Source organism: Staurois parvus, unplaced genomic scaffold (assembly GCF_062004578.1).
Source record: "Staurois parvus isolate SC_StPar_1 unplaced genomic scaffold, SC_StPar_1.0 ptg000656l, whole genome shotgun sequence".
NCBI lineage: Eukaryota > Metazoa > Chordata > Amphibia > Anura > Ranidae > Staurois > Staurois parvus.
Window position 1 is genome coordinate 3,926,375 of NW_028318452.1, and position 24,350 is coordinate 3,950,724.

A 24,350-nucleotide genomic window follows, 5' to 3' on the forward strand; every position below is an offset into this window, starting at 1 on the left:
CCCCATAAAGCTTTTCCGCAGAAGTAAGCATGATGTGCTCCAAAATCTCCTGGTAGACGGTTACGTTGACCCTGGACTTAATGAAGCACAGTGGACCAACACCAGCAGATGACATGGCTCCCCAAATCAACACAGACTGTGGAAACTTCACACTGGACTTCAAGCATCTTGCAGTGTGAGTCTATCTCATATATTAGTTTCACCTTTTAAGTTGCATTACTGAAATTAAATAACTTTTTCACAATATTTTAATTTTTCACGTTTTACCTGTAGATTACTTTAGAAATCACCAAAAGTCTTGGTATCATGTGTGAGTACCCAGGTGCTAGCAGAGATGGGGAATAAATATGGTACTCGTAAGGGGGCTGAGGGAGTTGGTCAAAGAGTGCCGCACTTGATTGCATATTTGTAGAATGTGCACTTGCACCTGGAAAGGGTGACTTAGGTTTATTCAGGCTTAGTGTTTTAAGTTCATCCTGTAAACGTGTCAACTCCTTATGTAACTATCTTTTTAGTGCAATGAAGAGTGTCAACCTCCAGGGACCTGCATATCAGTTTTCTTTTCTTTTAAGTATGTTCCTATGGTCATTAGCTCTGTCCCACCACATGCTTTAGTTCACTACTGGTCCATCATGGGCCACTAATAGTGAAGCGAAGAGTAAGAGAGGCAGGCAGTGCAAAGCTGTGAAATAAATAGGAGTATATCTGAGCACCATTCATGATTTTGGATCGCTATACAAATAAAGAAAACAGAAATCTGGTGGTTTTTGGTCTTCAGACTTTTCTTGTGTAAGACTCCGTTCACATATCGCATACTGGGAACCAGCGTTCTCACTACAAGTGTTTCAAAGTCTGATTCTCAAGTGATGAATTCACTTAAATGGGCTGCCCTATGCGTGTTTGTTGTCCGAAAAGGCGACAAGCTTCACATGATTTTTAAAGGCGCAGTATGCTGTGACTGCCATGCAATCGCATTGGGTTTAGGGTGCTATTGAAGGATAATGAAACCCAAATGCGCACTGCACATTTTGCAGCACCTGCCATGCGATCTGGAATTACGAAGTGTGAATTGGCCCAAATGTCATCAATAGGTTTATATTAAGTGATTTTTCATATAGCTGCATTTGGTTACACAAAGAACAGTAAAAAAAAAAAAAAATAGTACATGGCTCTGATCCACAGTGAAGTGACATAAGTAAAATAATAATAGAAAAGGGCTTCTTTAAGTTGCTAACTAACTTTTGTAGCATCCATGATGATCTTGTTGATTTTCTCCTTATCCAGCCCCTCCATCCCTGCCTTGTTGTCATTGAGACCCATTCTGTATTGGAAGGCATCATTGCTAGGAGCAGTTTCTTTCTCATCTTTCTGATCCATTTTTTAGATTTGTAATCTACGGGTCACAACCTGAAAAACAAACAAGCATTTTTATTGCCAATATACAGCTCACATTTCGACACAGTAATACTGAAATTGTGAGTATGCCAGATGAATGCTAGGTGGCTGCCTTTAGAGCATTTACTGTACATTCTCACACCCAACAAAAAAAAAGGCAAATGATTGTTACTGGAGTAGCCAGGTGCTGACAAAGTTCTTTGGGTAAAGACTAACTGTTTGCATCAATTAAGGTCTGACGGCAAGTCCCAGCATGTCCACATATTGAGTTCTCATCGACTTCCACTGTCCCTTTCTGATTGACTTAGATCAGATACCAAAGGCAGGAGAGTGTTCAAGAGAAGAATCACAGGATATGTAGTTCCATCAGATCTTGGTGGGACTGCTCTCAGCTGGGAAGGTGGCTACAGCTCCCAGGGGCCTTTGCAACCAAAGAGGGGAACAGGGGGAGAGGGGGAAACTTTTTCAAAGCCACCCGGGAAAACTAGAGGAACTTGGTGCCAAATCAAGCACAGGGACAGAGGGAAGAGCAGAATGTGGAGTCTGTAGCACCTGTTCCCCACACAGCCAGCTCCTCAACTGCCCAGTGACACAGGGAAGCACTGCCCATCTGTCTGCAGTCGCATCTGATGTGCACAGTGGAGCCACTGGTTCATCTACAGTGTTCTGGAATCAGACAGTAGAGTCACTGGTCTGTCCCCACAGAGACATAGGGACACCGATCGGGTTATGGAATCATCCTGAATGTGCAGAATACCCAAACAAGTCTATCCAAAGTCTATCTGCATAAGCACCCAATAGTTTCATCCGTTAAAAGGCCTACTGATATTTGACTAGGAGAGAACCAAGGAACTCCATCAGACATGCACCACTGTAAGGGCCCCAACCAACCCAACAAATTATAATTGTTCTCTGTCACAAAAGTTTTTAAAAATACTTGTTCCATTTGAGGACTTTACTGAATTATGGTATCCTTACATGGAAAGTCTGTTATCAATTCCACTGCAAAGACCTGCAGGCAGACTTGGACTTCTAGGGGTCATGTTCTGGGTGTCTTGATGACGGCATGGCCAAAAAGGGGTCTTGTTCCTACAATCTGGCTGTCATTACTGTGCCCCCAGTGTCCCTGCTATGGTTTAAGTGGATTTAATAATTGGTATCACTATCTGGGCCCGATTGCTCATTATCTCCTCTGTTATCATTAACAGTATGAGGATAGAGTTAGGGGTTTTAATTTTTGCTATTTCTTGCTGGATTGTTATCTTTGTGTAAGCTGCCTTTTTGTAAGTATAATCGCAGCTTCACTTAAATTGGGGTCATAAATTCTTTGTTGTGTGTGTCAGAGTGGTCAATGAAGTAATATTGGGTGTTCGTGACTCGGCTCATTCTCAGAGGGCATAAATACTATGGGGGTAAGCTGCATAGGAAATCCATTGCTGGGTGACTAGACAAAGCATAAACAATCTACATACTTATGTAACTGTTTAGAGGAGTAATTCAAAAGAGGAGGTAAATTAAAATTCTTTTAGAAAATTTAACATACAGTAACATACATTGAAAATGCCTATTCATCACTCAGAGATGAAAAAACTTGAGGCTTTAGATGGACTTTATCTTCATTTTTACAACTGAATTTTCTTTTTACACTAGCACACTTCTCATCAACTCCTAAAGCTAGCCATACACTGTTAGATTTTGTCATTTATCCTGCAAACTGAATGAAAAAAAAGAAAAAATGTATGGTCTTTTCTTTGATGAGATACATACAGCAGGTAAAATAAGTACTGAACACGTAACCATTTTTCTGGGTAAATATATTTCTAAAGTTGCTATTGACATGAAATGTTCACCACATATCGGTGACAACCCATGCAATCCATACATACAAAGAAACCAAAACAAAAAAGTTCAGAAACAAAGTTACGTGTAATAATATGGAATGACACAGGGAAAAAGTATTGAACACATGAAGAATGGGAGGTGCAAAGAGGCATGGAAAGACAGGACACCAGCTGATATCTATCAATAGTTAGAAAGCAATATTGTCAGTTAATTGATTAATATCAGCTGGTTCAGTCTCAACGGATGGCCTATAAAAAGGTGTCTAATTACCAAGGTGTCACACAAGAAACATCTCATGATAGGTAAAAGAAGAGATCTCTCAAGACCTTCACAACCTTATTGTTGCAAAACATGATGGCATTGGTTACAGGTTTTAAAAAAACAGCCACGACCAGGTGCTCCTCGCAAAAGTTCTGACAGAGGAGTGAAAATAACTATCAGAAGAGTTGTCCAAGAGCCAAAGACCACTTGTGGAGAGCTTCAGAAAGACCTGGAATAAGCAGGTACAATTGTTTCAAAGAAAGCAATAAGTAGTGCATTCACCCCCCATGGCCTGTATGCACGCTCACCACGCAAGACTCCACTTGTGAAGACAAAGCATGTTGAAGCTCATTTAAAGTTTGCTGCACAACATTTAGACAAGCCTGTGAAATACTGGGAGAATATAGTCTGGTCAGATGAGACCAAAAGTGAACTCTTTGGATGCCATAATACACACGATGTTTGGAGGCCAAATGGCACTGCACATCACCCCAAAAACACCATACCAACAGTGAAGTTTGGAGATGGGAACATCATGGTGTGGGGCTGTTTTTCAGCATACGATACTGACAAACTTCATATCATTGAAGGATGGATGGATAGAAAAATGTACTAAGACATTCTTGATAAAAATCTGCTGCCATCTACCCGGCTGATGAAGATGAAATGAGGGTGGACATTTCAGCAAGACAACGATCCCAAACAAAAAGCCAACGAAATTCTCTGTTGGTTTCAAAGAAAGAAAATAAAGCTGCTAGAATGGCCCAGCCAAACACCTGACCTGAATCCAATAGAAAATCTATGGAAAAAACTAAAGATCAGAGTTCATAGAAGAGGCCCACAGAACTTTCAAGATCTGAGACTGTTTGTGCGGAAGAAAGGGCCAAAATCACATCGGAGCAATGCATGCAACTAGTTTCTCCATACAGGAGGTGTCTTAAAGCTGTCGTTACCAACAAAGGATTTGTTATGAAATATTAAATAAATTTCAGTTAGCGTGTTCAATACTTTTTCCCTGTGTCATTCCGTTTAAGTACACATAACTTAATTTCTGAACTTATTTGTTTTGGTTTCTCTGTATGTATAGATTGCATGGGTTGTTACCAACATGCGGTGAACACTTAGCATCTTTTGAAATGTATTTACCGAGAAAAATGGTGATGTGTCCAGTACTTATTTTACCTGTGTATAATATGAGCATTCCCAGAAGTGAAGAGTTATAACCTGGGGCTGTCAGAGTGACTCCCTTGCTATGCTGTATTGCATGGATGAAGGAATCTGTTCGTTTTTTTTTTTGTTCACCCCTGCAAACTGTACGAATAAAATCGAAAAGCGTAAAAAGCCAGCTTATGGAGTATCTTAGTGCTAAAACTAAGAAGCAATGTTTTGATGCTCCTTGCACATTTGCTGACTAGGCGTCTGTAATGCCAGAAGCCATAAAATGATTTTATCTTTACAGCACAATCTTTCAATCCAATGTGAGAACCCTCTCAAGGGTCAATGTGATAAGAAAAAACATAAAGGATAGATTTACAAATAAAACAGATTTTCCTGGACATGGGAAAAGGAGTTTAGAGTGCACTTACTCAAAATGACCCTTAAGCTTCTGATCGTTTATCCCTCTGCACAGCTGCGCACTACGCATAAAACATAACCCGTTTGCCAGACAGAACCCAACTATGACTAAGTCAGTTAGTTCTTCAAAAACCTAACTTTTCTGCACTTTAACCCCCTATGTCCCAGCTCTCTCTGGTGCAGAAGGAATGCAGGAAAAGCCAAGTTGAAGTGAATAATTCAGTCAAGTCTTTGATAAGGACTTGCAGTGCGACTCAGAACACCAGAATGAATTTGTCAATCTGTGCGTTCCATATTGACTACCTCCACAGGGTATTCTTGCATCAAACAGAAGAATTCCTCAAGAACAAGTCAGTCTGATTGCTCTTTGAATGTGGAAAAAGATTTGTTTGAAATGTGTGCAAGCACTGCAGGGGAACTAGTTTTAGCAGGAGCCTTGCATGTCAGAACAATTGAGACACACTCTATCCTCCATACATCACATGAACTTCTATAAAGCGCCGTCAGATAAGCGCAGTAGTCAGACCCTCTGTAGTCAAATTCAGTTCTTATGATCTTTTTTTTCTCTAAAAAATAAATAAATCATTTAAAGCTACAAAATGTATATTTAAATTCACTGCATAAGCTGTGTATATAGAGATTTCAGAAAAGTGCAAATGAAACTACCATGTTCGTTTCCTACTGAGCATTCAGCACTTGACACTGAGCGGTCTGTTCATCAAAAACTTGCAGAGTGAATGTCTCAGCATTTGCACAAAAGTCACAAATAAATCCCATAATGTTTATAACGTGGGAATTGTCAGTTTCTACTTATTAGAACATTCACCTTTATACTTTTTTGAGAGAAAATAGCCCTAAGAACATTCAAACAAAATGACAATGCTATGAAGATTATTTTTAACTTTCATGCAAATGCCAAAACATTTGTATAGCGATTTAAAAAAAATAGATTCACACGTGTGCGGTGCGGATTGAAGCTCTGGTTTCACAGCTAATTAATACAGTAGTTGTTCAGCAATTCATGTTCCATTTACATCAGGTTCAAGTCAGGATTTTATCCTGTTCACAACTGATACGTGCGGTTTGGAAATGGTTCCCATAGAAGTCAATAACCTGTAATTCGTACCTGAACCAGACCGTACTGCTCAGAAATCGGACAGGACTCTTTTTCAATCCGCACTGCCACTGCACAGGACATATGTGAACAGGCACCATAGGAAGCAATGTTAATTCAGATGTCATGCGGATTGGATGTGGTTCAAACTGCATCCAATCCGCATATATGTGAACCAGGCAGGGATAACCCAACCATTCTGATTCTCAGCTAAATCTCTGGCTTGTGCAAGGCCAATAAACAGATTCAATTATATTATTATTATCCACTTCGGAAGATTCAAACCTCTTCATGACCAGGCCATGTTTTTGCTATACGTCACTGCGTTATTTGAACTGACACCTGCATGATCATGCAGCGCTGTACATAAATTAAATTTGTCATTTTTTTCCCCACAAATAGAGCTTTCTTTTGGTGGTATTTGATCACCACTGGGCATTTCTTTTTTGTGCTTTAAGCAAAAAAGACCGGCAATTTTGAAAAAACACCACACAATATAATTTTACTTTCTGCTATAAAACACATACAATTAAAAAATTAAAAAATCAAAACTTGTACCTAAATTAGGCCAATATGTATTCTGCTACATATTTTTGGAAAAATCTCAATAAACGTATATTGATTGGTTTGCGCAAACGTTATATCCTCTACAAACTATGGGATATATACTGGGAATTTTTAATTATTTTTTTAAACTAGTAATGGCGGTGATCAGCACGCACGCCCCCTACCCGGAAATCTAGGGTAAAACTGCTATGTGGCGGTCGGCAACTGGTTATACAAGATTTACATCACCAACTGTCTGCACAGCACTTGCCAAACTTTTGATTACACAAGATCAATACAAAAAATAGGCTTTAACAGGGTGTCCAAGTCAAAGCCTGCCATCTTTGCAATCATCAAACACTTACAGTCATGTTCATTTCAGTACTTGCCTGGCAGATATGTTCCTTTACATTTGGACAGTGAAAACTCTCAAAACAGAATCATTAAAGGTTTCTTGTAAAATATGTAAATGTCTTCAATTCTCTCTTGAAGTAATCAATAATTTAAAGATACTTCTGTGGCATAAAATCTAATTACCCATTAATATTTGAGCATTTAATTCTTTTAGCATTTTACAAATTTATGTTAAGTATACTTGTTCTTATTTATAAGTTAGCACATGTAAACATATTGACAGAAATACTTTACTCTTCCCCAGTTGAAAGCATAATATACATTAGGTGTGCTGCCTTTAGGCCCCTTTTCCACTAGCGGTCTGATCAGGTCCAGCGGTCCATTGGTTAAGCAGACCCTCCATTCTCCTCTATGGGGCAGCAGGTGTAAAGGGACATGTGTCCATTTATACCCACCTACATCCAATTTGATTCTATCTGCTAAAAACAGATGGATGGGGATCTGTTGCGTTGTAAAAACTCCTGCTTGCAGAATCTTTGGAGCGTGATTGTTCAGTTAAAAAAAAAGCTCCCAAAATGCCTCTTCCCTGTGAAATCAATGGAAAACACCTGAAAAATTCCTAAAAAAGCCTGAATATCGACTCAAAAATGCCTCTGAGAAGCATTTTTGGTGCAGTTTTTAAGTCACATGTCCTTTAAAAAAACGCTCAGAATGCGTGGCAAAAATGCATATGTGTTTTTGCGGTGGATCAGTGTGAAAATAGCCTAAAAGCAAAAAGCAGCGTTTTTGCTACAATAGAGCTCAATGAAGAAGCTGCTAAAATGCAAGGTAGTGTGTTTTTGTTGCATTTTGAATTTCTATTCTGCTCAGTAACAAACAAAAAATCCAATTAAAAAAAAAAAAAAAGTTAAACAAAACGTGTTAAAAACGCGTCAAAAACTTGTGTAGAAAACCTCAAAATGGACTGCGAAAAGCACTGCAAAACAGAAAAAGCAAACTGCATAGGTGTGAACAGAGCCTAAATGAAGAAATGCAGTTCACACAACTACACAGGGCAAAACCAACAGTAAAATGCTGCACTATAAAAACCAGCTGGAAAGGGTTCCGTCTTAAGGACAAAAAGAAAAGGAAAATGCCACTTGCAAAATAAAAGTAAAATTAAACTCTGACAACGAAGGCAGGCTGACAAAGGGTAAGCAGGGCAGTCCCCTGACACCAGTGAAAATTCTAGAAGCCCCCAAACCACTTTTGTGTTGTGGAAAACACTGTAGTGTTCTTCGATTCTGAAAGTGCCTAGCTTACCAATCATGGTAAGTTACTAAATAGAGGGTTTGGCAAAACAGAAAACAAACAGGTAAAGTTGCCAAGTGTTCAAAACTGTGAGATAATAGCTTTTAAGATCAGGTTTGTGTCCCACACGGAAGTGTTAATTTCATCAACCAAAATATTTGTCATTTTCATCAGCTGCATATTTTTAGTTGCGAAAACTAAACGAAAGTCAATTCCAATTTTTGGCAAAGAACAAAAACAGGAGGGACATCCACTCACAGGAACTTCCCATTCCTCGGAGCTCCGCCTGTCCCAGTCTCCTGACTCTATCAGCAAGCTGTAATGGCTGAGAGATGCAGGCTTCCTCCGTCTTCCTGCTGCCTGTGCCTGAAAGTTTTGGAACAATGCCCTGTAAACCACAGAAGAGGAAATCCTCCATCGGACTTGTGTCTGTCTTGATATGATGTGGCGAGTGTTTCCTCTCCCAGCAAGGTAGCACTGCTTAGCACTGTGTAAAGTAATAGCCTCCCCAGACCCTCTAGTTCTCTGCCCTGTGCACTCCCTCACTCCCATTTACTTCCCCATCCCCACTTGCAGTCTAACGCTGTGTCAGTAGTGCATATTCAAACCTCAATACCATAAATAATAACATGCTATTAGTTTTTTACTTCAGGAGTATATAATGAGTTTGGAAATTCAAGAGAAATGCTTAAATAATGCATTACAATTTAACTAAACCTATTAGATTGCAGCTGACTAAAATGTACAGGAGATTTTAGTTGACTAAAATACGACTAAAACAATTCAGATTACTAAAATATGACTAAAACTAAAATGGCATTTTAGCCAAAAGACTGTGACTAAAACTAAATCCTGATCAAGAAGCCCTCCCCTAAGATTTTGCATAAAATAAATTGCACATGTTGAGATTTTAATTGTAGAATTGTAGAATATTGGGCCTTTAGCATGCCCATTCTGTATAACATTCAAATTAATAGGCAAGAAATCTAGATTGGGGCATCAAACTCAATCGCATCAGCATTATGGTTGCCCTCAAGGGGCTGGCTGTATCTGTAAGATGAGAAGTCCAGAGCACCCCCCTCCCCATCAGATGATAGAAGTCCCCCCACCAACACTACCATTAGAAGTCAAGAGCATCCCCTTTACCTTGTGCTGCTGCCAGGAAGAAGCTGAGGGTGCAGCTGGAATGCAGAAAGTGCAGGGTCTAGAGGAGAACCAGAGGGCTTGAGTCAGCTGCCTGAGTCTTTTGAATGCTGACAACAGGGGAGGCAGATATGAGGGGGTGCTGCAGCTGCACAGAGAGGTGTGAGGTCTGTAAGAGGAGTTCTGTCCTCTCTGCTACTGACTGCTGAGACAAGGTGGAGGCAGAGATGAGGGGGGTGCAACAGCTGCAGGAGAAGTGCGAGGGCCACATGAAATGGTCTAGTAGGCTGGATTCGTCCCACAAGCCTTGTGTTTGACATACACTATACTTCCAAAAGTATTGGGACGCCTGACTTTACACGCACATGAACTTTAATGGCATCCCAGTCTTAGTCCGTAGGGTTCAATATTGAGTTGGCCCGCCCTTTGCAGCTATAACAGCTTCAACTCTTCTGGGAAGGCTGTCCACAAGGTTTAGGAGTGTGTCTATGGGAATGTTTGACCATTCTTCCAGAAGCACATTTGTGAGGTCGGGCATTAATGTCAGGCGAGAAGGCCTGGCTCACAGTCTCCACTTTAATTCATCCCAAAAGGTGTTCTATCGGGTTGAGCTCAGGACTCTGTGCAGGGCAGACAAGTTCCTCCACCCCAAACTCGCTCGTCCATGTCTTTATGGACCTTGCTTTTTGCACTGGTGCTCAGTCATGTTGGAACAGGAAGGGGCCATCCCCAAACGGTTTCCACAAAGTAGGGAGCATGAAATTGTCCAAAATGTCTTACTATGCTGATGCCTTAAGAGGTCCCTTCACTGGAACTAAGGGGTCAAGCCCAGCCCTAAAAAACAACCCCACACCATAATTCCCCCCTCCACCAAACTTTACACTTTGCACAATGCAGTCAGGCAAGTACCGCTCTCCTGGCAACCGCCAAACCCAAACACATCCATCAAATTGCCAAAGAGAGAAGCGTGAGTCGTCCAGTGGCGGCGTGCTTTACATCACTGCATCCAATGCTTTGCATTACACCTGGTGATGTAGGGCTTGGATGCAGCTGCTCGGCCATGGAAACCCATTCCATGACACACTCTACGCACTGTTTTGCTAATCTGAAGGCCACACAAAGTTTGGAAGTCAGACAATTGGCGACTTCTGCGCACTGTGCACTCCAGCATGTGCTGACCCCGATCTGTCATTTTATGTGGCCTCCCACTTCGTGGCTGAGTTGCTGTTGTTCCCATTTGCTTTCACATTGTTATAATACCACTAACAGTTGACCGTGGAATATTAAGTAGCAAGGAAATTTCATGGATGGACATATTGCACAGGTGGCAACCTATCATGGTACCATGCTTGAATTCAGTGAGCTCCTAAGGGCTCGTTCACACTTGACTGTTTTACCAACGCTTGCCAAACGCCCCTATAGCGTTTGTCCGGCGTTTGCGGGGTGTTTTTTAACGCTCCGCAAACGTCGCATGCGCGGTTTAGTGGCGGTTGCTAGGCGTTTATTATATTGCAGCTTACCAATTCTTAGTTATGACTGCTGCATTAATTTTCTTTTTTAGGCTCTCTTTCATTTATTTTCATCTGGTGATCCAGCCAGTATGTTTGTAGTTTTTCAAAAGCACAGACTCTCCTGCAAATGTATCAGTTAAGAGTATAGTATTGGGACAAACCATTTACCACTGACAGGGGTGCTTACAATGATCGGCTTTTATTTATTAATTTAAAACCTTTATCCCAAGAAAAAAATGTGTTTGTTTTATCTGCAGTGGAAGCTGGAGTTTGGCTTTAATTTGTTAGTGTACCTAAATCTGCTAGTTCATTTAACTCTCACCTCACTCCAGACTGACAATGCTGCTGTCCAAAGGTGCCCCTGTGCTCCTTCATACAGAGTGGGGGCACTCTAATACAGGAGGTGTGTTACTGGACAGATCAATAGAGGGAAAAAAAGCCTAAAAATAAGAAAATGAGTGCAGACAACACATCTAATGATTGGTAAACAGCAATATATTAACATTTTTGGCTTTGGGCTTAATACTGCTTTAATAACAGGTTTTGGAAAACAGATCTCCCTAAAATTCCAAGACTGTCAGTGACAGGAGCTTGCACTCTGGGGAAATGTTAAAGCAGTTAAAGGTATTAAGAATAGTTTAAAAAGAAGAAGCACTAAAAGTCTCATTAACTGAGAAAAAACACACCCTTTAAGCCAGAAAGATCAATAAGTATCACTGAGACACACTGGGTCTGATCCTCTGAATCAGCACTGGCAAAATTTGAAGATGAAAAGATTAAAAAACACACACGTTAGCAAGTGAACAATGCCTCATCTGAATCATGGTGTCCCCACCAAAAGACTGTATATTGAATGCAAAGGGAATCTTTTGATAACAGAATTGCAACTATTTGCCATCAAGTCTTTTGCCCATTCACTCTTCTTTTCATGGATTTGGCATTGGGAGAATACCAGCTACTTTATCTCCCCCTCAGCTTGACAGATTATCTCAAAATGCATTCTGCCAAAACATCCTCTAGACCCCTGACATGCAGGGCTGAAGAGTCCAATAGAGCTGGCTCAGTCCAGCTGAGATTTTGTGGTACCAATCCCCCCCCCCCATATATATTAATCCTCTAATGTCATAGGCAAAAACAGGAATATTTGCCTTATTCCTCGCTCCCCCAACGCAGCAGCTGGTGTTTCTCTATATTTCCATCCTGGAATGTGGGAAGGCCCATCACATCCTCATGTACAACGCAGGACCACCAATTCCAGGTTACGTAACTCCGAAAACGTCAGGAAAGCTACTAGACTAGATTGTGGCAGTCTTTCCACTGTTCTGCATCTGATTCCGGGTCTAGGACCTGGCAGTCTAAGGATATGACGGGTGACCAGACTTGGTCTCCACATTTCCATGGATACATAGGCTTACTTAACATCACAAGTCTACAGAGAATTATAGGCTAAACAACACCCACATGAGTGCAGAATTGTCCGATACTGAGGTCCACACTACAAAAAAAAAAAAAAAAAAAAATCACAAAAGCGTCAGCCTTAATCCTAAAGTAGAACTATGGACATTTTTTTTTCATTTTGGATAGAGTAAGGGAGGGTTCTAACCCGTCAAGATTTTTTTTTTTGCCATCTGTGTCCCATTTTCAAGATTTCCCTTCACTTCCTGTTCCGTAGCCAAACAGGAAATCTGTGCAAATTAAGGGAATTGCTTGGAGACTTCCAGGGCACCAGAACTAGTGTTCACATTTTCCCTTTATTACTTTTCTGGGGACAACTGTAAATTTTGGGGTTTTCATTTTACTTTCAGTTTTAATGATAATGGTAAACAGGACAAATAGAGAGGGTGAACCTTCTTAACGGGGACACAGACAGCAATAAAAACTGACAGGTGTTCTAGTCCATCTACACTTTATCCAAGAAAAAAAAAATTTTGCCTTTAGTTATACTTTAAAATATTTTTACAATGCTTGCTTTCTGTTTTATTTTATTTTTTGGTTGAGAAGAATTAAAGTGATATTAAACGCTGATTTATTTTTCTTTAAATAACAAACATGGTGTACTTACCAGCTCTATGCAGTGGTTTAGCACAGAGCAGCCCCAATTCTGGTCCCTCCCTCCTACCTTCTGCTCCGATAGCAAGCAGCTTGCTATGGGGACACTCGGGCTGGTTTGCTCCTGAGCCGCTGCTCTGTCTTTCCATTCAGACCCAGAGCACAGCTCTGCCTCAACTCTGGATCTCTCCTCATTGGCTCACTGGCTGTGATTGACAGTAGTGGGAGCCAACAGCTCCCGCTGCTGTCTCAGCCAGTGAGGAGGAAGAGCCCCCGGAGAGCTGCTGCTCTCTTGCACATCACTGGATCAAGATGGGGCTAAAGGTATTGGGGGGCTGGGAGGGAGCTGCTGCACACAGGTTTTTTTACCTTCATGCATTGAATGCATGAAGGTAAAAAACCCTTAAGACTTTACAACCACTGTAACCTCTTCCAGACTGCGCTATAGCTGAAAGACAGCTCTCCAGTTCTGGGAGGACGTCCATGGAATACAGATTTGGTTTCCTGGGAAGTATTTGATATATAGGTTTTACTTGCTGGCACATGTAAAAATGAAGTTATTCTAAAGCATGCAAGATGGATGATTCAGGGGAACTGGCGCCAACACGAAGATTACACAATAAAAAGCAAGTAGATTAAAGTTCCTGAAAAGCAGAAACATGATTTCCTTATTGTGGCAGCTATTTATACCTTCCTAGAATATATGTCAATTTACTGAGACCCAAGATTGGAAAATTGGATTAACTTTGACCACTGTCAGCATATGAACAATTACAGCATAGTTAAGAAGCAGCAAGAAAACGGACTGTACTATAAGATCTGAAGCTGGCTGATTTTCAATTTTGAGTTACAGCATCAATACCAGAAATGGGGTACCATAACTAATTCTGAACACAGGATTGGCCAAAGTGATTTTCCAAAGCACTGTTTTCCTAAAGAAAAGTGGTAAATCTTTTCAACATATACAAGCAAAATACAATTGCAACACACAAATGTAATTAGCAAGCCAAATACTTACAAAAAAAAAAATACACATTAGGTTTTCTGCTGTAGACTGTAAAAATGCAAGCACAAAATTCAACTTAAAGAGAACCTGTCAGGTTCCCAAGATTTGAAAGCTTACTTCTATTGCAATAGAAGAGAGTGTATAGTCACCTCTCCGGTGGACCATGTCTCCTACTTCTCCTTTACTCCAGCCTTGGAAAACATCTTCAACATTTCATGATTCTGAGAGTGTAGGATTCCAGTGTCACCTGCTGAGCGTTAATTCCTTTCTATGACGCCCTATGTCACTACTGAATTCTGGAACATGGATTTTATGGCTTGTATTGTGTGCTAAAAGATGCTGGGAAGACAAGTGTTCTATTTGTGTAAAGAATGTATTGTGAGCAGATCCACTGATACAGCAATACTGGGACACAGGTATTTTATGCTGGTACACAGCTGAACTGAACTATGTTTTGATCTATCTAGTGGTCATGTAACAAGAAATGTTATCATGGACCCAACCCTTTTCACCGCTCACAAGCCAGCCTGTATCCTGCTTGATTTTCTGCTATCCATCCTGGAGTTTGATATTGCACCACTGTAATCCACCATCCAATTAATGGGACGCAAACTGAATACGTTCAACTCCAGCCAGGACTTACTGTGTTTACTGCTCACTCCAACCCAAAGCCATGCCCGCAAAAAGTTTCACAGCAAGGCTTATATCATGCTCATATCTGGTATTTATAATTAGGAGTAATTGTATTGCCTTGAAAAACCAAAACAAAAAAGATACTAATTATGAAATTAACCAAGAATTTGGGGTATTTGTGTTATGAATATATGTTAAAATCATAAGTCAAAGTACATGAACGACTCCTTGAATCAAACAAAAACATATTTAAAAACAACAGCGACAAACCACACTCCACAATTCTTGCATTATTCCCTCCCGAAAGGGTACCAATGAATGCCACCTAAATAAACATAAATAGAATCAAGATTTCCTGTAATGACCATAAATGCTCAGCATATAGAAACCCAATGTTAATGACTTAGAGTCCTCTTCAAAAAGGATATTCCTTGAATCATAAACTTGTGCCACTCAGGGAAAGATGTAATAGTTTGAAAATGGTTTAAACCCCATATATATGATAACGTGTAGTCCAGAGGAGGATATCCTGTGCACAATGTGAATTGCAATGACCTCCCGCTTACACTGGAATAGTAACCAAATCGATCTAATTGGGGGCAACCATTAAATGAAGTCAAACAGAGCGCTAGACTTGATGTAGTCCAGAGGAGGAAGGAAATTGAACATGTTGTACATAAATGTGTGTGTATAAATGTTCACCTCCCTCTAGCGCTAAACAATTCAAGATGCTATCCAGGGGAGGATTTGTAGAGACAATAATAACCTCCCTCATACATCGGTGTGCATAAAGTCTGACCCAGATGTCAACCGAGTGGCATTTCCATAGAAAGTAAAAGGGACAATCCTTAGATATATGATGGTAAAGAGGTTGCTTAAAGATAGAAAAGTTCAATGCATTGGAACAAGGTCAAAATAAGATTGGTGATACTTATCATGCTGTAGGCATCAAAGCAGGTATCCCTAGGAGACCGGGGAGTGTGGTAATAGCCCTTCCTGACCGGTTTTGTCGGTACAACCGGCTGCCTCAGAGGTAGGCTTAGGTTTGTTTGGCATGCCTAGATAGACTGGGCCACTAAAATGGCAGCTCCACATCTACCGTGCATGCGCAAAGCATTTGGTAGTTTCAAGCTTCCATACCCATCTGGCTTCACATTGCAGTACCAATTTATCAAAGCCCTCCCCCCCTCCAGATTGTCTTCTCATGAACAGGAGTGGCCATAGATGCATCGAAATGTGGCCGCTTCCTGCTGAACTGGCCAAACATGAATCCATGTATGGACAGCTTAAAGGATAAGTTCACCTTTCAACAAAAAATAATAAATGCACATTTTTTTGCAAGAAAAAAATGTGCATTTATTTTTTTGTTGTAGAAGCATGGAAGGCATTGCAACAGCAATCAGCAGATCACTATTGCCATGCAGGACTCCTGCAGACCTGTCAGTGTATCTGCTTGCTCACACCTCATACAGGCAAGCCAATACTTACTGACAGGAAGAATCAATGAACTACCACAGTGCTCAACAGTAGTGGTGCACCAAATGAAAATTCTAGTGCTAAAACCAAAACTGCACTTGGCCGAAAACCAAAACCGAAATGTAGTTTTTAAAAATTAATACATTTTCAAATGCACAGCTGATTACGTAATGTGGTAAAAGGCCAATCACAGTGGCCTTTTACCATGTGATCAGTTGTGTCCAATGACACAGCAGATCACCTGGTAAATGCAATTGCCGGTTATCGGCTGCACTTTCCTCACGTTGTCACAGCGTGAGGAAAGTACTGCCAATAACCGTCAATTGTCAAACAGATCGGCACTGATCATCAGGGCACTGATGATCAATGCCCAGCAGCGTCACTCACCTGTGCCCAGCAGTGCTGCCAGTCAGTGCCCAGCAGTGCTGCATATCAGTGCAGCATCAGTGCCAGCTCATCAATGCCACCCATCAGTGCCCATCATTGCTGCCTATCAGTGCAGCCTCATCAATGCACATTAGTGAAGGAGAAAAATGACCTGTTTGCTAAATTTTATAATAGAAACAAAGAAAAACTTTTTACATTTTTTGCTCTTTTTTGTTTATAGCGCAAAAAAAAAAAAAACCCAGTGGCAATTAAATACCACCAAAAGAAAGCTCTATTTGTGTGAAAATTTTTTTTAAAAAATGTCATATGGGTACAATGTTGCATGACCACACAATTGTCAAAGTGTGACAGCAATGAAAGCTGAAAACTGGCCTGGGCAAGAAGGGGGTATAAGTGCCTAGTAGGTAAGTGGTTAATGACAAAAAAAACCAAAAACACCACAATATATACCCCAATTTATTTTGTAAAATATGAAAGATGATGTTGTGCCAAGTAAATGCATACCCAACATGTCATGCTTTAAAATTGCGCACGCTTGTGGAATGGCGTCAAACTACAGTACTGAAAAATCTTCATGGGTGACTTTTTAAAAATTTCTACAGTTTACCAGTTTAAAGTTACAGAGGAGATTTAGTGCTGGAATTATTGCTCTTGTTCTGACGTTGGTGACAATACCTCACATGTGTGGTTTGAACACCGTTTACATATGTGGGCGTGGCCTATGTATGCATTCACCACTACGTGTGAGCATGGGGGGGGCAGGGGTACTTTAAACTTTTTCATTAGTATTTATTTATTTTATTTTTTACACTGTCCCTTTAATGTTTTTTTAATCACTTTTATTCCGATCATAAGGAATGCATGCATCCCTTGTGATAGAAATAAGCAGTGACAGGTTCCCTTTATGGAGAGATATGGGGTCAATAAGACCCCACAACTTTCCTCTACAATGTACAGCATTGGAGCAAAAAAAGTATTGATCTAGTGCATTAAAGGGCATAGAGATGAGTGGAGACCATCTTTCCTTCACATATCTCTATACTCAGCGCCGGGATCTTTTGATGGTTTCTCAGGTAAGACTGAGAACCACTGAGTGGCGGGGTTATTTTCGGAACCTGTATTGGTGCTTATTTTCATATCATCCAAAGTTCAATAGGGGTGTTTTTGGCCGAAAAGTTTCGGCCACCGAAATTTCGATGCATCCCTACTCAATAGTGCCATGATAATTCACTGAGAACTACAAGCTGACAGCCACTAAGACTGTTGGTATTTGTAGTTTCTCATGCACAATAAAATGTGACTGAGTGACGCGACCGGGTGGACAGAGCCCCACACAGTCACGGTTTTTTAGTTTTTTTTAAATTGTGACAGCTAGCTGTCAAAGTGGGGAATCAGGGGGGTGCAGGACCAGTCATTTCATAACATGTTACACCCCGAAGATGGGTGTAACATGTTCTGAAAGGTGAACATATCCCTTAACTTTGCTGGTCAAGCATGGGTGAAAGGTCTACAATAATTTCTATGCACCACGTCCTTCTCTTGAAGCTGGAGAATTAGTGAAACACTAAAGCCGAAAGCCTCTATATGATCTGCTACACCTGTGAGAAGAAACATCTGCATTGCATTACTGAAATCATGACCATCACTCGAAGAAAAATATTCACATGGAATTAAAGAATGTGAAAAGATGGATTACAATAAAAATAACAGGAAAGGGTTGGTCCTGCTTTAGGAAACTACAAGCAAGATTGTTATTCTCTCCATTCACATTAATTTAGCGGGCAAATCCATACACATTAACTGCACAGAAAACTGCTCAACCATAGGAGAAAGCATAAAGTAATGTGTATTGTACACTGAATATATTAAAGAGTAGAAGAAAGAGGCTATTCATTCATGAAAAAAAAACTGCCATAGCATATTAGCTTTATACCCAGTGGGCTGTTAGACCTGGTACTGATCAATCTCATTTTGGCAGCTTGGGAACTGGGGTAGTAGTTAAGGCTGTACAATTACTGGATCTGTCAGTCTAGAAGATTCATTCTGCGGGGTCCGTGAAACCAAATGTTCAGACCTTACAGTTGTGGCAAAAATTATTGTTATTGCATGTACGGCTGTACAGCCAGTACTCTCTCGGCACCTATAGCCGGCACGTACAGCTGTCCATTGACATGAATTAAAAGATGCAGCAGTATGCGGTTGTGTGCCGGGGGTGGCATAAAGCACCTCCATGGACGTATGTTCTGCATACAGATAGTGTACGTTCAGGGCATACATTTGTGCGTGCACGGGTGCATTACGCAACCACCGGCGCACAACCACGTACACCAGCATCTTCTAATTGATCTCAATGGCCAGCTGTACACTGTACATCCATATACACGAAGCCTAATTAGTTTTAGCTGATTTTTAAAAAAAAAGAGATATTTATACGAAATATACAACTTGTCAAACAATGTCACTCGAATAATTCAATTATTACTCAATGCCTTTAAATTTATGCCCCATGTACATGGGACACTTCTGAACGATGGAAACGGACTGCTGGAAAATGTAGATTAAAAAACGAATGTCTAGCAGCGGTTGCATAACGCGTTTATGCGCATTTGCGTTTAGAAGCGTTTTTTAAGATAACCTCAGGAGACCTTCCAAAATGCCCAGAAAGCACTGAAAAACGATAAAAAAATAATTTTCAGATATTTTGAGAGAAATAGAGAGAGCAGTATGTGTTGAGATTCGCTGTCTTTTTTGTGGTGTTTGGATGTGTTCCAGCTCATTTCTGTGCAGAAATTATTGCAGCAGTGTCTAACTTTTTTTCATGCAAAACCTCAAAGTATGGTGTGCTAGGTCCATTTGAGTACCGGGAAACATTTTGCATGCATTTTTCATGATGAAAAAAGACTCTGGACGGCATCTGGAAATGGAAGAGTTAACAAAACTGCAAACACCTATTAATGTGATTTGCTGTGTTTAGTGTTTGAGACCATGATAAAATCTACTGCTGAACGCAAGTTTTCTGCATTCAAAAAAACAACTGTAAAGTCAACTGCCTGTAAACGATGATGTGTACATGGACACGTAGGAAAACATTAGGGAGAGTTCAGGGGCTGCTGAAAAAAACGCTTAACAGCTCCTAAACGTGAGTTTATCAGCTGCAGTGTACATGAGCCCTTAGGCCTCATGCACACAGAACTTTTTAAAAATGCTCCTCAGCTTGTCAGCAGCGTTTTGGTAGAAAAAACGCCTAACGCTTGTCAAAGTGTCTAACGATTTTACGAGCGCTTAGGCGTGTTAATAAGCGTCAAGCACTTGGCCGTTAATTCATGTCATTGTCTATAATAATTTATTCTGACCACTGAAATCAACGCTTGAGCGCTAAACATGCCTAGCATTAACACGCATCAAGCCTTTTTTCTGCCAAATGCTCCTATTCCTGGACACACTGGTCCTGGGTTTTTTTTTCCTGCTGGTAAGCGCTACAGCTACTAAAACCTTCCAAAAGTCAATGTATGCATGGACACATAGGATAACATGGAGAGTTGTTTATAAGCAGTAAATAAAACCAAAACCGCCTGACACCCCTAAACGTGGCTTCAAAAACTCCCGGTGTACATGAGGCCTTACAGGTGAAACTGCAAAAATTAGAATATCGTGCAAAAGTTCATTTATTTCAGTAATGCAACTTAAAAGGTGAAACTAATATATGAGACGCATTACATGCAAAGGAAGATAGTCAAAGCTGTGATTTGTCATAATTGTGATGATTATGGCTTACAGCTCATGAAAACCCCAAATCTACAATCTCAGAAAATTAGAATATTATATGCAATCAATAAAACAAGGATTGTACATAGAACAAAATCGGACCTCTGAAAAGTATAAGCATGCATATGTACTCGGTACTTGGTTTGGGCCCCTTTTGCAGCAATTACTGCATCAATGTGGCGTGGCATGGAAGCTATCAGCCTGTGGCACTGCTGAGGTGTTATGGAAGACCAGGATGCTTCAATAGCAGCCTTCAGCTCTTCTGCATTGTTCGGTCTCATGTCTCTCATCTTTCTCTTGGCAATGCCCCATAGATTCTCTATGGGGTTCAGGTCAGGCGAGTTTGCTGGCCAATCAAGCACAGTAATCCCACGGTCATTGAACCAGGTTTTGGTGCTTGCAGTGTGGGCAGGTGCCAAGTCCTGCTGGAAAATGAAGTCAGCATCCCCATAAAGCTTGTCTGCGGAAGGAAGCATGAAATGCTCCAAAATCTCCTGGTAGATGGCTGCGTTGACCCTGGACTTAATGAAGCACAGTGGACCAACACCAGCAGATGACATGGCTCCCCAAATCAACACAGAAACTTCACACTGGACTTCAAGCATCTTGCAGTGTGTGCCTCTTCATTCTTCCTCCATACTCTGGGTCCTTGGTTTCCAAATGAGATGCAAAAGTTGCTCTCATCAGAAAAGAGGACTTTGGACCACTGAGCAACAGACCAGGTCTGATTTTCTTTAGCCCAGGTAAGACGCTTCTGACATTGTTTGTTATTCAGGAGCGGCTTGACAAGAGGGATACGACATTTCAAGCCCATGTCCAGGATCAGTCTGTGTGTGGTGGCTCTTGATGCACTGACTCCAGCCTCAGTCCACTCCTTGTGAAAGTCCCCAGCACTTTTGAATGGCCTTTTCCTGACAATCCTCTCCAGGCTGCGGTCATCTCTGCTGCTTGTGCACCTTTTTCTTCCACACTTTTCCCTTACACATAACTTTCTATTAATGTGCTTTGATACAGCACTTTGGGAACATCCAACTTCTTTTGCAATTACCTTTTGAGGCTTTCCCTCACTTATGGAGGGTGTCAATGATGGTTTTCTGCACAACTGTCAGGTCAGCAGTCTTTCCCACGATTGTGATTCCTACTGAACCAGACTGAGAGACCATTTAAAGGCTCAGGAACCCTTTGCAGGTGTTATGGCTTAATTAGCTGATTAGAGTGGGACACTTTGAGCCTAGAATATTGCACCTTTTCACAATATTCTCATTTTCTGAGATTGTGGATTTGGGGTTTTCATGAGCTGTAAGCCATAATCATCACAATTATGACAAATCACGGCTTGAACTATCTTGCTTTGCATGTAATGAGTCTATCTCATATATTAGTTTCACCTTTTAAGTTGCATTACTGAAATAAATGAACTTTTGCACGATATTCTAATTTTTTGAGTTTCACCTGTAGATGCCAATTAAGTCTTATATAAAAAGGACTTACCTCCTCAAACTTCTGGATTAAGCGTTCATGTCGATGGGCTTTCTAATCAAAAGTTTTCTATTCAAACGCATGCAGCTGCATTCAAATGAAAAACCACAGAGTTTGACATAAAAAGGATGTCTTTGACCAACTTTGTCTGCAGTTCGAATCCACCTTAACAGGATAAACCGTGTCTACAAAAACTCAGTCCAACGCAAAGCAGGTCAAACGCAGCCTTGGATTTACGGTGTGTACTACTCAGCAAGAGTCAATAGGATTTTGCTAACATGCATTTGTCATATTTTCAATCGTATGTCAAATACCCATCAACATGCACCCTTATATATCAGAACTATGGGATACGCTATGCTTTAATGCAAGAAAGACAAACATATAATATATACACTGCTATATAAGAAAACATACACAAAAGATCTGTTTTAACTATATCTGGATCTTGAACATAGGAGATACGTCCTAAAAACCCTCATCAAAAGCCCCTGTACATAATTCCTATGCTTTGCACCTCTTTTCTCATCAATACCCCCCAGCCTCTATTACAGCATCATATTAAGAGCTGCAGTTGCTCCTGTGCATAAAAGCATTTGCAGTTACTATTTAAAACAGTCATTGAGAATACAATGTAACAAACTTTTACATTATATTCTGTAACATTCATGAAAATGAATGACATTTAATTTGTCCAGGACATCAGTTAAAGCAGTGGTTCTCAACCTTTCTAATGCCGCGACCCCTTAATACAGTTCCTCATGTTGTGGTGACCCCCAACCATAAAATTATTTTCGTTGCTACTTCATAACTGTAATTTTGCAGTGGGAGGAGTAGTGCCACATCATTGGTGTCAGTGGGAGGAATAGTGTCCCATCACTGATGTCAATGGGAGGAATAGTACCCCATCATTGGTATCTGTGGTAGGAATAGTGCCCCATCATTGGTGTCAGTGGGAGGAATAGTGCCCCATCATTGGTGTCAGTGGGGGGAATAGTGCCCCATCATTGGTGTCAGTGGGGGGAATAGTGCCCCATCATTGGTGTCAGTGGGGGGAATAGTGCCCCATCATTGGTGTCAGTGGGGGGAATAGTGCCCCATCATTGGTGTCAGTGGGGGGAATAGTGCCCCATCATAGGTGTCAGTGGGGGGAATAGTGCCCCATCATTGGTGTCAGTGGGGGGGAATAGTGCCCCATCATTGGTGTCAGTGGGAGGAATAGTGCCCCATCATTGGTGTCAGTGGGGGAATAGTGCCCCATCATTGGTGTCAGTGGGGGGAATAGTGCCCCATCATTGGTGTCAGTGGGAGGAATAGTGCCCCATCACTGGTGTCAGTGGGAGGAATAGTGTCCCATCACTGGTGTCAGTGGGAGGAATAGTGTCCCATCACTGGTGTCAGTGGGAGGAATAGTGCCCCAACACTGGTGGCAGTGGGAGGAATAGTGCCCCAACACTGGTGGCAGTGGGAGGAATAGTGCCCCAACACTGGTGGCAGTGGGAGGAATAGTGCCCCAACACTGGTGGCAGTGGGAGGAATAGTGCCCCAACACTGGTGGCAGTGGGAGGAATAGTGCCCCATCATTGGTGTCAGTGGGAGGAATAGTGCCCCATCACTGGTGTCAGTGGGAGGAATAGTGTCCCATCACTGATGTCAGTGGGAGGAAAAGTGCCCCATCACTGGTATCAGTGGAAGGAATAGTGCCCCCATCACTGGTGTCAGTGGAAGGAATAGTGCCCCCATCACTGGTGTCAGTGGAAGGAATAGTGCCCCCATCACTGGTGTCAGTGGGAGGAATAGTGCCCCCATCATTGGTGTCAGTGGGAGGAATAGTGCCCCATCGTTGGTGTCAGTGGGAGGAATAGTGCCCCATCGTTGGTGTCAGTGGGGGGAGGAATAGTGCCCCATCGTTGGTGTCAGTGGGGGGAGGAATAGTGCCCCATCGTTGGTGTCAGTGGGGGGAGGAATAGTGCCCCATCGTTGGTGTCAGTGGGGGAGGAATAGTGCCTCATCGTTGGTGTCAGTGGGGGGAGGAATAGTGCCCCATCGTTGGTGTCAGTGGGGGGAGGAATAGTGCCCCATCGTTGGTGTCAGTGGGGGGAGGAATAGTGCCCCATCGTTGGTGTCAGTGGGGGGAGGAATAGTGCCCCATCGTTGGTGTCAGTGGGGGGAGGAATAGTGCCCCATCGTTGGTGTCAGTGGGGGGAGGAATAGTGCCCTATCGTTGGTATTAGTGACACCAATGATGGGGCACTATTCCTCCCACTGACACCAATGATACTTACCTTGCTGACCCCTGCTCCAGCCTGGGCTCGCTCGCTCCCTCCCTCCCTCTCCCATGGTACAGACACTTACCGGTCAGATGTCTTCCTTCTCCGGCCGCTCTCCTCCTCTTCACTCGCTCGATCTTCGCGGTGCCGCTCGGCTCCTCCTCTCCAAGCTCCACCTCCTCGCCGGTGATTGGCCGCCTGTGTGCTTCTCCTGAGCTACAGTTCCGGCGGCCAATCACCGGCGAAGGATTGAT

At 41.7% G+C, this 24,350-nt stretch overlaps 1 protein-coding gene across 4 annotated transcripts in view; it reads right to left on the reverse strand.

The window, feature by feature from the left end:
* POLK (DNA polymerase kappa) overlaps nt 1–24,350 on the reverse strand; it is a 146,598-nt gene that overhangs the window by 91,342 nt on the left and 30,906 nt on the right. For all 4 annotated transcript variants that reach the window (XM_089694236.1, XM_089694237.1, XM_089694234.1 and 1 more), the window contains exon 2: nt 1,240–1,407. In XM_089694236.1, coding sequence (XP_089550362.1) covers nt 1,240–1,377 — 138 coding nt within the window. In that variant the 5' untranslated portion in view covers nt 1,378–1,407. The remainder of the gene's footprint in view (nt 1–1,239; nt 1,408–24,350) is intronic.